Below are 17,428 nucleotides of genomic sequence, written 5' to 3'. Positions count from 1 at the left end.
AGCCTGGGCGACAGAGCAAGACTCCGTCTCAAAAAAAAAAAAAAAAAAGAAAAAAAAAAAAGAAAGTTAATTCCAAAGCTAAAGAAACTGGTTTAAAACTATCACCTCAGCTAGACTGTGGCCATTATGCGGGTAGGGATTTTGCTTGACTTGTTTATTTTTATATTATATATATATTATATATTATATATATATATATTAGAAGGAGTCTCACTCTGTTGCTCAGGCTGGAGTGCAGTGGCACGATCACGGCTCAACTGCAACCTCTGCCTCCTAGGTTCAAGCAATTTTCCTGTCTCAGCCTCCTGAGTAGCTGGGACTACAGGTACATGCCACTATGTCTGGCTAATTTTTGTATTTTTAGTAGAGATGGAGTTTTGCCATGTTGGCCAGGCTAGTCTCGAACTCCTGACCTCAGGTGATCCACCCACCTCAGTCTCCCAAAATGCTGGGATTACAGGCATGAGGCACTGCACTCAGGCTTATTATTTTTTTAAAAAATTTTTTAAAAGGAATCACTTCCTGGCTGGGAATTGAACCCAGACTACTGCAGTGAAAGAGCATAATTAGCTACTGGCCCACAGCATGGGACTCCCGGTCCTGTTTGTTGCTCATCCCAAGACACACAGCCTGGTCTACAGGAAGAATTCTACATATATTTGCTGAAGAGACAAAGAAGGATGTGGATGAATTGGATGTGGAGAATGAGAGGAAAGAAAATGTCAAGGATGGCTCTAGGTTTCTGGCTTATGCAACTTAGTGGTGTCATTGAGAGAGGTGAGCTGGTCTGCAGGGACTTGGAACAGGTTGACGAGTCTGGTTAGGAAAACAAGGAGTTAGGGAGTCAGTTCCTATGTTGTGCTGTGTTGGGAGCTCTGGGCTGGGTGGTGGGTCTAGATTTAGGTGTCATCAGCACACCAGTGGTAGGTTGGTTGAAAGTGATTGAGATCACCCAGGGAAGCTTGCTGAGTGAGAAGAGGAAGCCTAGGGCTGAGCCGTAAGCAAATGCCAACATCCAATGGGCAGCAAGAAGGACCCTGCAAAACAGTGTGAGATGAAGCAGGCAAAAAAGGGAAGTGAGAAACCAGAGCAGGTGACCTCCGGAAGCCGAGGAAAAGAGAAGAGGGTACCATGTGGTATTTGCAAGCATTACAGGGTTGGAGCAAACTTTGTTTTCTTTCTTTTTTTTTTTTTTTTTTCCTTCTCTTTGGTCTGCAACATCTTGGCATGCACAATTTTTTTTTCTTTTTTTTTTTTTTTTGCGATGAAGTCTCACTCTTGTCCCCCAGGCTGGAGTACAATGGTGTGATCTCGGCTCACTGCAATCTCTGCCTCCTGGGTTCAAGCGATTCTCCTGCCTCAGCCTCCCGAGTAGCTGGGATTACAGGCACCTGCCACCACGCCCGGCTAATTTTTGTGTTTTTAGTCGAGAAGGGGTTTCACCATGTTGACCAGGTTGGTCTCGAACTCCCGACCTCAGGTGATCCGCCCGCCTCGGCCTCCCAAAGTGCTGGGATTACAGGCGTGAGCCACTGCACTCGGCCTTTTTTTCTTTTTTTGAGAGGGAGTCTTGTGCTGTCGCCCAGGCTAGAGTGCGGTGGCATGATTTCAGCTCACTGCAACCTCTGCCTCCTAGCTTCAAGCGATTCTCCTGCCTCAGCCTCCCGAGTAGCTGGGATTGCAGGTGCATGCCACCACGCCCAGCTAATTTTTTTGTATGTTTAGTAGAGACAGGGTTTCACCGCGTTAGCCAGGATGGTCTCCATCTCCTGACCTCATGATCTGCCTGCCTCGGCTTCCCAAAGTGCTGGGATTACAGGTATGAGCCACTGAACCTGGCAGCAATTTTTTTTTTTGGAGACAGAGTTTCATTCTGTCGCCCAGGCTGGAGTGCAGTGGAGCAGTCTTGGCTCACTGCAACCTCTGCCTCCCAGGTTCAAGCGATTCTCCTGTCTCAATCTCCCGAGTAGCTGGGACTACAGGCACGCGCCACCACACCCAGCTAATTTTTGTATTTTGAGTGGAGACAGGTTTTCACCATGTTGGTCAGACTGTTCTCTGAACTCCTGACCTCAAGTGATATGCCTGCCTTGGCCTCCCAAAGTGCTGAGATTATAGGTGTGAGCCACCACGCCTGGCCTGCATGCACAATATTTTAAAACGTGTTGAGTTTGTTGCCAAAAATTTAAAAAACGGGGTATTTCTTTTGAAATCTCCATTTCCAGTTTTTCTGGAAAAATCTGAAGATTGGCCATTCTGGGCCTGAATTCCTGCATACCAACAGCCAGGTGCAGTGACTCACAGCCATCCCATTACCTGAGGTGTGCATCTCCTATTTGCCTGAGTCCCTACCTCTTCCTATCCTATCCCTGCCACCAGAGGCCTAGCAGATATTATTCACCATCTCTGTTGCATTACTGCTTTTCTTCTAGTAAAGTTAAGAGAAGGGAAAGGACTTCTTAAGTTTATGTTACTGTTGAAAGTGGGGAAAACGGCACATCCCTATAGTCCCAGCTACTACAGAGGAGGATCCTTGAGCCTGGGGGTTGGAGGCTGCTGTGCCCTGTGATAGTGCCTGTTAGTAGCACTCCAGCCTGGGCAACATAGCAAGATCTTGATTCTTAAAAAAGAGACAGAAAAAAAAAAGAAAGTGGGAAAACAAAAGATAGAGTAAGTATCTTTTGAAAAATAGGAGGGGCCGGGTGCGGTGGCTCAAGCCTGTAATCCCAGCACTTTGGGAGGCCGAGATGGGCAGATCACGAGGTCAGGAGATCGAGACCATCCTGGCTAACACGGTGAAACCCCATCTCTACTAAGAAATACAAAAAACTAGCCGGGCGAGGTGGCCGGCGCCTGTAGTCCCAGCTACTCGGGAGGCTGAGGCCGGAGAATGGCGTGAACCTGGGAGGCGGAGCTTGCAGTGAGCTGAGATCTGACCACTGCACTCCAGCCTGGGCGACAGAGCGAGACTCCGTCTCAAAAAAAAAAAAAAAAAAAAAAAAAAGAAAAATAGGAAGAAGCACATTTCTTTTTTGTCATTGTTGTTGTTGTTGTTTGAGATAGGGTCTTTCTTTGACACCCAGGCTGGAGTGCAGTGGGGTGATCACGGCTCACTGTACTCTCGACTTCCAAGGCTCAAGTGATCATCCTACCTCAGCCTCCCAAAAAGCGTATTTCTTAATGAATATGAAGAATATTTCTATATTTTACTCACTTGCCTTCTCTGCTTAAGAGAGTTCTTTTTTTAAAAAGCTTATAAATAACACAAATTTATTTCTCATAGTTCGGGAGGTTGGAAGTCCGGCAGATTCAGAGTCTGGTGAGGGCCCATTTCCTGGTTTGTAGATGGTATCTTCTTGCTGGGTCCTCACATGGTGGAAAGGCTGAGAGACTTCCAGTGATCCCTGCCTCCTGGGGTTTATGGCCTGTGTCAACCCCTCCCTTTGAAAGTGGGCTGGACCTAGTGACTTTATTCTACCCAATAGACTATGACTAAAGGTGATGGGATGCTCCTTTGTAATAATGTTACCAAAAATTATTACTTCCCTCTGCCAGCAGACTCTCTCTCTTGCCTTCTTGGTTGGCACACTGGGAAGAAGCAAGTTGCAGCGTTGGAGAGGCCCATGTGGCAAGGGACTGAAAGCAACCTCTGACCAACAGCCGGTAAGCAACCAGTGAGCAACTGAGGCCCTCAGTCCCACAGCACGTGAGGAACTGAGTCCTGCCAATGATCATGTGATATTGAAGGAGGGTCTTTCTCCAGCTGATCCTACAGATGAGACTCCAGCCCTTGTGCTGCCTCATGAGAGACCCTGGAGCAGAGGCCCCAGCTGAACTATGCCTGGATCCCTACCCACAGAAACTGGAAGACAATAAGAGTGGTGTTTACGTTTCTTTTATTCTCATAAAAATCATATAACCTGAAATTTTTCCATTCTAACCATTAAAAACGTATTTTTTTTGTGTGTGAGACAGGGTTTCGTTCTGTCACCCAGGCTAGAGCGCAGTGGTGCAATCTCTACTCACTGCAACCTCTGCCTTTCAGGCTCAAGTGATCCTCCGACCTCAGCCTCCCAAGTAGCTGGGACTACAAGTGCGCACTACCACGCCCAGCTAATTTTTGTTTGTATTTGTAGTAGATATGGGGTTTTGCCATGTTGCCTAGGCTGGTCTTGAACTCCTGGGCTCAAGCGATCCACCTTCAAAGTGCTGGGATTATAGGCATGAGCCACTGTGCCCAGCCTTATTTTTAAACTTAAAAAAAAATTTTTTTTATCAAGAGGGGTCTCAATATGTTGCCCAAGCTGGTCTCAAACTCCTGGCCTCAAGCCATGCTCCCAATTTGGCTTCCTAAAGTGCTGGGATTACAGGTGTGAGCCACCATGCCTGACCATTTCTTTTCTTTTCTTTTCTTTTCTTTTCTTTTTTTTTTGAGATGGAGTCTCACTCTGTCGCCCAGGCTGGAGTGCAGTGGCATGATCTCCACTCACTGCAAGCTCTGCCTCCCAGGTTCATGCCATTCTCCTGCCTCAGCCTCCCGAGTAGCTGCGACTACAGGTGCATCCACCACGCCCGGCTAATTTTTTGTATTTTTAGTAGAGATGGGGTTTCACCATGTTAGCCAGGATGGTCTCGATCTCCTGACCTCATGATCTGCCCGCCTTGGCCTCCCAAAGTACTGGGATTACAGGCGTGAGCCACCGTGCCCAGCCCATCCCTGGTCATTTCTAACCATTTCTTTTCTTTTCTTTTTGAGACGGCATCTCGCTCTGTCACCCAGGCTGGAGTGCAGTGGCACAATCTCAGCTCACTACAACCTCCGCCTCCCAGGTTCAAGCGATTCTCCTGCCTCAGCCTCCCGAGTAGCTGGGACTACAGGCGCATGCCACCGCGCCCGGCTAATTTTTTGTATTTTTAGTAGAGATGGGTTTTCACCATGTTAGCCAGGATGGTCTTGAACTCCTGACCTCGTGATCTGCTGCCTCGGCCTCCCAAAGTGTTGGGATTACAGGCATAAGCAACTGCGCCTGGCCCATTTCTAACCATTTCCAAGAGTACACTTTGGCCACCCATGGGGGCTCAGGCCTGTAATCCCAGCACTTTGGGAGGCCAAGGCAGACGGATTGCTTGAGCCCAGGAGTTCAAGACCAGACTGGGCAATATAGCAAAAGCTTGTTTCTACAAAAGTAAATACGAAAATCAGCTTCACATGGTGACACAAACCTATAGTCCCAGCTACTTGGGAGGCTGAGGTGGAAGGATCACTTAGGCCCGGAGGCAGAGGGTGCAGTGAGCCGAGATCATGCCACTGCACTCCAATCTGGGTGATCAGAGTGAACTTTGTCTCAAAAAAAAAAAAAAAAGTACACTTCAGCAGCATTAGCTATGTTCACATTGTGGTATAAGAGATCTTCAGAACTTTTTCATCTTGCAAACTGAAAGTATATACTCATTGTTCAACAATTTCCATTTCCCTCCCTAAGTCCCTGGTAACCACCATTCTGCTGTTTCTTTGAGTGTGACTACTTTATATACTCAAATAAATGGAATCATGCAGTATTTGTCTTTTTATGGCTGGCTTATTAACATAACATCCTCAAGGTTCATCCATATTGTAGTATGTGAATGATTTCCTTCTTTTTAAGACTGAATAATATTTCATCATATGCCATATTTTTCTTATCTGTGTATCCTTCAATGGACACTTGTCTTGCTTCCACATTGTGGCTACTGTGAATAATATAACAATGAATGTGAGTATGCAAATATTCTCGTTGACATCCTGCTTTCCATTCTTTTGGGTATATATCCAGAAGTGGGATTGCTGCATTACATGATAATCCTATGTTTAATTTTTTGAGGAGCTGCCCTGCAATTTTCCAGAGCAGTTGTACCATTTTATATACCCTTCAACAGTGTAAAGGGAAGGCCAGGTGTGGTGGCTCACGCCTGTAATCCCAGCACTTTGGGAGGCTGAGGCGGGTGGATCACCTGAGGTCAGGAGTTTGAGACAAGCTTGGCCAACATGGTGAAACCCCATCTCTACTAAAATACAAAAAATTAGCCAGGCATGGTGGTGGGCACCTGTAATCCCAGCTACTCAGGAGGCTGAGGCATGAGAATCGCTTGAACCCAGGAGGTGGGTTGCAGTGAGCTGAGATCGTGCCTTTGCACTCCGGCCTGGGCAATAGAGTGAGACTCTGTCTCAAACAAAACAAAACAAAAAACAAAAAACAAAACAAAACAGTGTAAAGGGTTCCAATGTCTCTACATCCTCACTAACAATTGCTATCTTCTGTTTTTTTGGCAGTGACCATCCTAATGGGCATAAGGTAGCATCTCATTAAATGTGCGGGGATTTTTGTAGGGTCTATTTGTGTGTGTGTGTTTTTTTTTTTTTTTTTTTTTTTTTTTTTTTTTTTTGAGGCAGGGTCTCTCTGTCTCCCAGGCTGGAGTGCAGTTGTACAATCATAGTTCACTGCAGTCTCTACCTCCTGGGCTCAAGCAGCCCTCCTGCCTCAGCTTCTTGAGTAGTTGGGACCATAGGCGTGCACCCCCCTGCCCAGCTAATTTTTTACATTTTTTCGTAGAGATGGGGTCTCACTATGTTGCCTGCTCTCAACTCCTGGGGTCAAGCGATTCTCCCTCTCATCTTGTCCCCACAAGCGCTGGGATTACAGGGATGAGCCACCACACCCAGCCCCAGCTTTCTCTTTCTGATGACTCCGGGGGAACTTTGTTTCACTTCTCTTGCTCAACCTTTCAGCAACATTTGAAACCAATGACCACACCCTTCTTGGAATTCACCAAAGGAAATGGTATGTTACTTATCTATTGCTACTTAAAAATGATCTCAAAACTTAGTTGCCTAAAACAACATATGGTTGGGCACATGGTTCATGCCTGTAATCCCAGCATTTTCAGGGGCCAGGGTGGGAGGATCAATTGAGCCCTGGAATTTGTGACCAGCCTGGGCAACATAGCAAGACCCCATCTCTACAAAAAATACAAAAATTAGCCGGGTATGGTGGTGTGCGCCTGTGGTCCCAACTACTTGGGAGGCCGTGGTGGGAGGGTCACTTGAGCCTAGGAGCTGAGGTTGCAGTGAAACATGATTGAGTCACTCCCCTCTAGCCTGGGTGACAGATCCAGACCTTGTCTCAGTAAATAAATAAATAAGATAAAATACAAAAGAGAAGGCTGGGGACATTGGGCAGAGCAGATCCTAGTGGAGATGTGGGGATAGTGGCTGGCCTAGAAGAGGCAGAGACAGGGAGTGAGTAAGGGCTGCTCTTTTTAAGGAGCCATCCCTAGAATTTTTATAGGTTGTCTATATTCTTTCTTGTGAAGGAGAGAGTAATGAGGAGTAGAAGATAGTGAGAGAGAGGGTTTTGTTTTCTTTTTATTTTTATGATGGGAAAGAAACACTCTGGCAAGGGCATGGACCACAACCCAGGCTGGATGGCTCCGGAGCTTGCACGTTACCCAGGATGCACTGTTGACTTCCCTAGTTCTGAAGCAAAATAACGACTAACATAAACCAGCAATATCCTGATATTTTTTCCTGATGGCTACTTTGAGTCTTTTTTGGGGGAGTAAATATCAAATATTTAATTACTTCAAGTATTCTCCCTCCCTTCCTTGCTCTCTCGTCTTGGTTCCCCTGCTTCGCTGGGGTGCAAATACTTGTTTACTGTGTCTCTTGGGCAATCTAGCTCTGTGCCCTTCCTCCCGTACCCACTAACTCCTATTTAGGGCTCTTCCAGTCCCCAGTGACATGTTTTGCATGAGAAAACAGTCACCCAGTGGCTGCACTTCCTGGGGACTTCTAAGCTCAAGGCCCTTCCCAAATTGCTTCATAAACACCCTTCAGGGAGCTGATGGAATGGGATCGAAGTGGGCAGGCCTTGCACAACAAATGCACATTGCTTTATTCACACGAAGTGATTTGTGTACACTCCATGATATCAGGCAGATTTTAGCTATTATGGAAAAGCAGACTTGTTCCAGGAGATTTTGACTACAAAATGTATTGACCCAGGTACAACCCAATGTTTACTGTGTACGATGGTTTAAACAAGGAAGCGCTACTGAGGGGTTGGGGTGGGGGGCATAAGCCTGGAAGACCTTATCATAGACACTCCCTTTTGGTTTTTTGGACTGTCATTATTCTCAGTCTGCTGGTGGGTGGAGATGTTCCAAACCCTTCCTATTCATTGTCACCAGCTCCTGGTGAGTCACTAATAGCTATTCCACCACACCAGCCCTTCAGTCCTCCTGGAGGGTGGGGAGAGCTTGCAGACAGCTGCTTCTCCTACTCTACAGCGGCAGGAAAGCAGGTTCTTAGGAACCTTGAAGCTTTGCTGCAGCCTCTTCAGCTTACAGTCACACACTCAGAAGAGCAGGATGGTGTTAATTTCGTTGCTTCAGAATTTAGGATCCATAAGAAGCCGGGTAGGTAGAGTGCCCTCAGATCCCCACACCAGGGCTCTTTCAACTTTATCACATGAAAAGAAACTCAACCATTTGCACATAGATACTGATTAGACTTTACATGTCATATTATGTTTTTCTTCTTAGTAAAACTTAAGTGATCAATGTAAAGGAATTTCTGGGTTTTTTTTGTTTTTTTTTTTTTTTTTAGAAAAAGGGTCTTATTTTGTCATTCAGGTTGCAGTGCAGCAGCAGGATCACAGTTTACTGCAGCCTTGAATTCCTAGGCTCAAGTGGTCCTCCCACCTCAGCCTCCCAAGTAGGTGGGACTACAGGCACATGCCACCACACTTGGCTAATTTTTAAAATTTTTGTATGAATGAGTTCTTGCCATTTTGCCTAGGCTTGTCTTGAACTCCTGGGCTCAAGCGATCCTCTTGCCTTGGCCCCCTCAAAGTGGTGGGATTATAGGTGTGAGCCACTGCAACCAGCCTGGAATTTCTTTTTTTTTTTTTTTTTGAGACAGAGTCTCGCTGTGTCACCCAGGCTGGAGTGCAGTGGCGCAATCTTGGCTCACTGCAAGCTCCACCTCCCGGGTTCACGCCATTCTCCTGCTTCAGCCTCCCGAGTAGCTGGGACTATAGATGCCCGCCACCACGCTCGGCTAATTTTTTTTGTATTTTTAGTAGAGATGGGGTTTCATTGTGTTTGTCAGGATGGTCTCGATTTTGTGACCTCGTGATCTCCCCACCTCGGCCTCCCAAAGTGCTGGGATTACAGGCGTTAGCCACCGTGCCCGGCCCCAGCCTGGAATTTCTTATTGCAGAAAAAGAATAAACCTGTAGTTGCTCAGACCACGGGGCTGGAATCTTGGTTCTGGCATTCATTCATTTAACTGATGTGTATTGAGTACCTATTTTGTGCCATGCCTTGCAGATATGCAGACAAGGAACTTACATTCCAAAGGTAAACAGAAGAAGATAAAAAACAAACGCTGACTTTGGGAGGACAAGGCGGGTGGATCGCCTGAGGTCTGGAGTTTGAGACCAGTCTGACCAACATGGAGAAACCCCGTCTCTACTAAAATTAGCTGGGCATGGTGGCACATGCCTGTAATCCCAGCTAATCAGGAGGTTGAGGCAGATTTGCTTGAACCCGGGAGGCAGAGGTTGTGGTGAGCCAAGATCACACCATTGCACTCCAGCCTGGGCAACAAGAGAGAAACTCTGTTTCAAAATAATAATAATAATAATAAGTGGAGCATGATGGTGCGTGCCTATAATACTGGGGAGGCTGAGGCATGAGAATCTCTTGAACTTGGGAGGTAGAGGTTGCAGTGAGCTGAGATGGGGCCACTGCACTCCAGCCTGGGTGACAGAATGAGACACCATCTCAAAAACAAACAAACAAAAAACAAGTGCAGTTAATTTTATGTGTCAACTTGCCTAGATATTTGATCAAACATTATTCAGGGCAGGGCATGGTGGCTCACGCCTGTAATCCCAGTATTTTGGGATGCCAAGGCGGGAGGATGGCTTGAGGCCAGGAGTTCAAGACCATCCTGGGCAACACAGCAAAATCCTGTCTTTACAAAAAAATGAAAACAAACAAACAAAAAAACTCGAACTCCTGACATCAGGTGATCCACCTGCCTTGGTCTCCCAAAGTGCTGGGATTACAGGCGTGAGCCACAGCGCCCAGGCCCCTGTCTCTATTTTAAAAAATAAATAAATAAGTCTGGGCGTGGTGGCTCATGCCTGTAATCCCAGCGCTTTTGGAGTCAGAGGCGGGCGGATCACGAGGTCAAGACCATACTGGCCAACCAACATGGTGAAACCCCATCTCTACTAAAAACACAAAAATTAGCTGGGTGTAGTGGCGCACGCCTGTAGCCCCAGCTACTCAGGAGACTGAGGCAAGAGAATCGCTTGAACCCAGGAAGGCGGAGGTTGCAGTGAGCCGAGATCGTGCCACTGCACTCCAGCCAGGGCGACAGAGCGAGATTCTGTCTCAATAAATAAATAAATGCATACATACATAAAAGGGGAAAAAAGAAAAATAGTGTAAGGAAAACATGTTTATGAGGCTGATGGGACCCCCCAGGTTGTCTAATAACCATGTGTCCAGGTCAAACCTTGATTTCACCCCGAGCTCTCCTTTTAGTTGATGGCTTGTGATTCAGGGTAAGTAGCAGTCTGTGGAAACCCAAGAAACTGGTTTGATTCCCAGCTGTGTCATTCAGTTGGCATGTGTCCTTCATCAATGTACATAATGTCTCTGAGATTCAGGTTTGTGCCAGTGAAGTCAGCATGTTTACTTTGAACTTTCATTAGGTGGGCTCAGGATAAAATACATGAAGTGCTTCTCGTCTGGTGAGCCCTCGATAAACGCTAGCACTTGTATTGTGGTCCTCCTGCCCTAATAATGATCACACCTTAGCACAATGTTGCCCTTCACAGTTTGCAAAGGCGGGGGCGCTTATATTGATGATCTCATCCTAAAAAAGTTGAATTTTTGTTAACAACAGCTCATATGTATAGAGTACTTGCTATTTTTACAAGTATTATGTAACAGTGAGTGCTCAACAAATGCCGAATGAGCGAGGACATGGTTTCAAAAGTGGGTGTGGGTGGAGAAAAAAACAGGTGACTGCTACTTTGACTAGAAAACTTATTTTATGAGGCTGGAAGCTGCCCCTAAAGCAAGAGTAGCCCTGAGTTTCCCTGTTATACTGAGGGAATGCTCAGGTTAGTCCCCGGACTCTGAAACTGCCCTGGGTCACTCTAGTGGACAGACAGAGCCTGGCATGGGGGGCTTCAAGCCTCTTCCAGCTGTGCCGTCTCTAAAAAACTAGAGGTAAAAATAGAGAGTTGGTGCCACCTAGAGGGCAAGAGAGTGCATCTCAGAGGAGGGCTGGGGAAATCCTTAGAGTATGGAAGGTGGTGGTCATTGGAAAGTATCATAAAAATAATCTCTGCTGGCCTGGCATGGTGGCTCATGCCTGTGATCCCAACACTTTGGGAGGCCGAGACAGGAGGATCACTTGAGGTCAGGAGTTCAAGACCAGCCTTGCCAACACGGTGAAACCCCATCTCCACCAAAAATACAAAAATAAGCTGAGCCTGGTGGCATGCGCCTGTAGTCCCAGCTACTAGGAAGGCTGAGGGATGAGAATCGCTTGAACCTAGGAGGCAGACAGGTTGCAGTGAGCTGAGATTACGCCACTGCACACCAGCCTGGGTGACAGAGCTACACTCTGGAAAAAAAAAAGGGGGTCTAGACTTAAATTACTCATACAACTCTAATAAAAAGATAAAATAATTTCAAAATGAGCAAGGGATATGAACAGATATTTTTTCAAAGAAGATGTACAAATGACCAATAAGCACATGAAAAGACGCTCAACATCAGTAGCCATCAGGAAAGTGCAAACTGAAACCTCTTCACACCCATTAGCATGGCTATAATAAAAAAGACAGTAACAAGTGTTGACAAGGATGTGAAGAAATTTTTTTTTTTTTTTTTTTGAGACGGAGTCTCGCTCTGTCACCCAGGCTGGAGTGCGGTGGCCGGATCTCAGCTCACTGCAAGCTCCGCCTCCCGGGTTCACGCCATTCTCCTGCCTCAGCCTCCCGAGTAGCTGGGACTACAGGCGCCCGCCACCTCGCCCGGCTAGTTTTTTGTATTTTTTAGTAGAGACAGGGTTTCACCGTGTTAGCCAGGATGGTCTTGATCTCCTGACCTCGTGATCCGCCCGTCTTGGCCTCCCAAAGTGCTGGGATTACAGGCGTGAGCCACCGCGCCCGGCCGGATGTGAAGAAATTGAAACCCCCATACACTGCTGGTGGAAATGTAAAATGGTGCAGCTGCTTTGGAAAAGCAGTTAGGCAGTTCTCAAAAAGTTAAACATAGTTACCATATGACCTAGTAATTCCACTCTGAGGTATAGACCCAAGAGAAGTTAAAACATAGGGTCACACAAAACCTTGTATATTAATATTCCCAGCATTCACAGCTTTGTTCACAAGAGCTAGACTGGAAACCACCCAAATGTCCATCAACTGATTAACAAACAAAATATGGTAAATCCATAAAATGGAATATTATCCAGCTACAAAAGGAATGACTCATGCTATGTCTTGAAAATATGCTAAATGAAAGAAGCAAAACACACAAAAGACTACATAGCATATGATTCTGTTTATATGAAATATCCAGAATATGCAAATCTATAGACAGAAAGTAGATTAGTGGTTGCTAGGGACTGGGCAGATGGGCAAATGGGGAGTGACTGCTAATGAACAGGTTTCTTTTTGGGGTGATGAAAATGTTCTCCAATTAGTGCGGACAGGTGCATAAACTTTTTTTAATATACTAAAAGCCACTGAATTGTACACCTATGTGTGTGTGTGTGTGTGTGTGTGTGTGTGTGTATATATATATATTTTTTGAGACAGAGTCTTGCCCTGTCATGTAGGCTGGAGTGCAATGGCCCAATCTTGGCTCAGGGCAACCTGTGCCTCCAGGGTTCAAGCAATCCTCCTGCCTCAGCCTCCCGAGTAGCTGGGATTACAGGCGTCTGCCACCATGCGCAGCTAATTTTTGTATTTTTAGTAGAGATGGGGTTTCACCATGCTGGTCAGATTGGTCTCGAACTCTTGACCTCAGGTGATCCACCCTCCTCGGCCTCCTGAGTGCTGGGATTACAGGCATGAGCCACTGTGCCTGGTCATGCCTATATATTTTTTGAGACAGGGTCTTACTCTGTTGCCCAAGATGGAAGTACAGTGGCATGATAATGGCTCACTGCAGCCTTGACCTCCCAGGCTTAAGCGATCCTCCCATCTCAGGCTCCTGGAATAGCTGAGACAAGACAAAAATCAGAGTTTAGTCCTCAGATGTACCATAATTTCCTTAATCATCCCTTTATTGATAGACATTTAGGGTGTTTACAATTATTTTGCTGCAAACTGCATTTTCATTTTCTTTCTTTTTTTTTTTTTTTCAGATGGAGTGATGGAGTTTCGCTTTTGTTGCCTAGGCTCCAGGCTGGAGTGCAATGGCGTGATCTCAGTTCACTGCAATCTCTCTGCCTCCCAGGTTCAAGCGATTCTCTTGCCTCAGCCTCCCAAGTAGCTGCGATTACAGGCATGCACCATCACGCTGGGCTAAGTTTGTTGTGTTTTTTTGTATTTAGTAGAGACGGGGTTTCACCATGTTGGTGAGGCTGCTCTCGAACTCCTGATCTCAGGTGAGCCACCCACTTCAGCCTTCCAAAGTGCTGGGATTACAGGCTTGAGCCACCACACCCGGCCTCATTTTCTTCTTTTGAACAATTTTCTCCTGATTAGGGGTGGGGTTACTGATAAAAGATTTTGAACATCTTTCTGACTCTTGACAATTTTACATGTTGTAAGATCTGTTGTCCCTGGCCTTAGCCTCTGCAAAGCCAGACCCTAAAGGCTGGCCCCAGCAACATCTTCCCCTCCACCAGCTTTGTGGTCACCCTTTTCACCTGGGGCCTCTGTCTCAGCCCCCGGCCTCTCCTCTCCACAAGCCCACTCCTCCTGCCCACAGGGCTGCCAGCTTCCCCTCCCCAGATAAGCTGGGGCCGTGTCGCAGCACTTGTCTGGCTCCTTGGTATGCACTGACCTTAGCCTCAGGGTGTCCTGCATAAGTCCCCAGGAAGATAAACCCTGGGTGATGCTTCATTTACAGCCCTTCCATCTCCCCGCATAGGCAGTGGATCTAGTTAGCACTCCATAAACATCTAAAGTATTTACAAAATAACGTTGAAGTTCCATGCTGTTTAGTTAGATCTCTTAAAGTTGATAACGTACAAGACAATTTGCATCAGGAGCAGACGAGATAGGGCCCGGCAGATATAAATTAAAAATGCAATTTCATGCATTCATTCAATGAGAACTCACTGAGCAACTACTATGTGTCAACGTTATCCACTGAAGTGAATAAAAGACAAACCAAAAAACCCCAAAAGAGCAAGAAAGTTGCCGGGTGGCTCACCGCTGTAATCCCAGCACTTTGGAAGGTCGAGAAGGGAGGATCGCTTGAGCCCACGAGTTCAAGACCAGCCTGGGCAACATCATAGTGAGACCTCCTCTCTACTAAAGTTAAAAAATTAGTCGGGGGTGGTGCGCCCAGCTCTACTCGGGAGGCTGAGGTGGGAGGATCGCTTGAGCCAGGGAAGTGTAGGCTGCAGTGAGCCGAGATTGCACAATTGCACCACAGCCTGGGCAGCAGAACGAGACCCTGTTTCAAAATAAACAAAAACCAGAAAGCAAAAATAAAGTGTTAGATGGCGATTCGAGCTGAGAAGGAAATCAGGCAGGGGAAAGAAACTGAAAGCGAGGAGTGGCTGGCAAGGCTCCCTCGGAAGGTGGCAATAACAGTCATAGACCGGTCACATCAACTGGGTGTTTACTGCGGGCCAGTGTGTGCCACCAACCTCACATCCCAAAGCCACAAAGACTCACGCCACAGCGCAAAGAGGCAGGGGCTCCTCCTCCTCCCTTGGTACACGGAAAGAGGCGTAGAGAGCAGAGTGGGGACGCTCGTCAGTACCCCCGCACCTAGCCCTCGCCCCTCCCTCTGGCTTTCCCCACTCCCGCTGCGGCGGACGCCGGGTTAACTTTTGACGTGGCTGCGGCGACAGAAATGAGCGCAGGCGCAGAGCGCGGAAAGCGCCTGCGCAGAGCGCAGGGCGACGTGGCCAGCTGGGGCCCGGAAGTGGTCCCTGTAGAATCACTGCCGCCCCCCCTGCTCCGTGCCGCGCCCGTCGAGCATTGCGTTGCTGCATTGCGCCCCACCGACTCCACTATGTTGAAGAAATTCGACAAGAAGGACGAGGAGTCAGGTGAGGGGGCCAGGCCTGGGTCTGAAGGAGGCCGGGCCCCCACCCGCCAAGCCTTCCTTGGGGTTCTCTGTCCTGACCCGGAGGCTGAGGCCCAGTGAGGGGCAGGGGCTTGTGCCAGGGTCCGCAGCTAGTCAGTGGCAGGCCTCGGAGAGCCCGAGCATGCTCGGCTGTCTCACGCTTGTAAGCTCGGACTGCAATTTTCTGGGTGACCTTGGGCGCGTCACCGCCTCCCCCCGGCCTCAATTTACTCATCTGTCAAAGGAGGGGACCAGGCCGAATGCTCTCTTGTTACTTTCTTCTTCCAACCTCTTGGGATTCGCTGGGGTTACGTTGGTGCTGGCCATACTGGGGCGTAATCCGCGGAGCCAGCGTCCTGTGACTGGAAACTCTGACCCCATCATTCATTTATTCAGCAAAGTATATTGAGCGGTTACTATACGCCGGGCACTGTACGGTGTCCTGGATACTGCAATAGAGCAAGTAGGACACTCAGTGCCTAAGCTGGGAATATTAGAATGGTTGCACCCACGGTGGAGGAGACAGACATCAACCACATAATCACACGTGTAATTATTTCCAAATGTGTCATCTGCTATGAAGGAACTAGTTACAGCCAGATGGTGGTCCCTGGCACATAGGGACTTAGTTAATTACAAGTTATATAAATGAACACAAGACATGGCACTATGAGAAGCACAGGACTGTACTAGGGCTGCTAGGAGATTGTGAGTGGTTTGGGGTAGAGTGGAGCCCGCCTAGAAAGGGACATCTTCCCTTTACTATGTCTGGGAGAGTTTTGAAGTTCACAGTCATAACCTACCTTCTCCATTGTCCTTGACTGTAGGTGGAGGCTCCAACCCATTCCAGCACCTCGAGAAGAGTGCCGTACTCCAGGAGGCAAGTGACATTTGCTCCCCTCTAGCTTCCATCATAAATATTCACCATCAATGCCACTGAAATACCAACACATTCAAAATGTTGTTTTAAAGAGCAACACGGGCCGGGCGCGGTGGCTCACGCCTGTAATCCCAGCACTTTGGGAGGCCGAGGCGGGCGGATCACAAGGTCAGGAGATCGAGACCACGGTGAAACCCCGTCTCTACTAAAAATACAAAAAATTAGCCGGGCGCGGTTGTGGGCGCCTGTAGTCCCAGCTACTCGGGAGGCTGAGGCAGGAGAATGGCGTGAACCCGGGAGGCGGAGCTTGCAGTGAGCCGAGATCGCGCCACTGCACTCCAGCCTGGGAGACAGAGCGAGACTCCGTCTCAAAAAAAAAAAAAAAAAAAAAAAAAAAAAAAAAAAAATAAAGAGCAACACGGGAGAAAACTTGTGCCTGGAAGACAGGAAACCTTTGTTCCTGGAGAGAGAGAGTTATGCTTACTTCTTTTTTTTTTTTTTTTTTTCCGAGATCGAGTCTCACTGTTGTCGGCCTGGGCTGGAGTGCAATGGCATGATCTCGGCTGTCTGCAACCTCTGCCTCCCAGGTTCCAGCAATTCTCCTGCCTCAGCCTCTCGAGTAGCTGAGATTACAGGCACCCACCACCACGCCTGGCTAATTTTTGTATTTTTAATAGAGATGGGGTTTCACCATGTTGGCCAGGCTGGTCTTGAACTCCTGACCTCAGGTGATCCACTCCCCCCACCCCCGCCTCCCAAAGTGCTGGGATTACAGGCGTGAGCCACTGCATCCAGCTGCTGCTTTCTTGATTGTTGTCATTCATTGTTTCTGTTTCCAGTTAGTAGATGTTTGCTATCTATCTGCTAGTCAATAGGTTAGCACATCCCTAACTAATATTTACACGAGAGTTCAAGAATAATTAGTAGTTGAGTAAAGAAAAACAAACCCTTTCCTTATGAAAATAAGCTTGTTGCATACCCAGAAAGCCCTGTTTAGGCAAGTCAGTTTACCCTGAGACTTCTCAGACATTGAATATACTTGAAGGGAAATGAACTAGGCTAGAAGGTAACATCCTTGGTCACTTCTTCTTAGGCCCGTGTATTTAATGAAACTCCCATCAACCCTCGGAAATGTGCCCACATCCTCACCAAGATTCTTTACCTCATAAACCAGGTAACAGGGTGAAGCTTGGGGGTAGGGAGAATGGTGCTGGGGGATTGGAG

At 47.4% G+C, this 17,428-nt stretch overlaps 1 protein-coding gene across 1 annotated transcript in view; it reads left to right on the top strand.

Moving 5' to 3' along the window:
• Nucleotides 1–15,150: 15,150 nt before the first annotated feature.
• The window catches only part of LOC105477775 (COPI coat complex subunit gamma 1), a 28,209-nt gene continuing 25,931 nt past the window's right edge, over nt 15,151–17,428 (top strand). Inside the window, exons 1-3 of the mRNA XM_011734549.2 lie at nt 15,151–15,307; nt 16,152–16,204; nt 17,298–17,378. Coding sequence (XP_011732851.2) covers nt 15,271–15,307; nt 16,152–16,204; nt 17,298–17,378 — 171 coding nt within the window. The 5' untranslated portion in view covers nt 15,151–15,270. The remainder of the gene's footprint in view (nt 15,308–16,151; nt 16,205–17,297; nt 17,379–17,428) is intronic.

Source organism: Macaca nemestrina, chromosome 2 (genome assembly GCF_043159975.1).
Source record: "Macaca nemestrina isolate mMacNem1 chromosome 2, mMacNem.hap1, whole genome shotgun sequence".
In the NCBI taxonomy this organism is placed as follows: Eukaryota; Metazoa; Chordata; class Mammalia; order Primates; family Cercopithecidae; genus Macaca; species Macaca nemestrina.
This window is presented reverse-complemented; position numbering and strand designations above follow the sequence as displayed.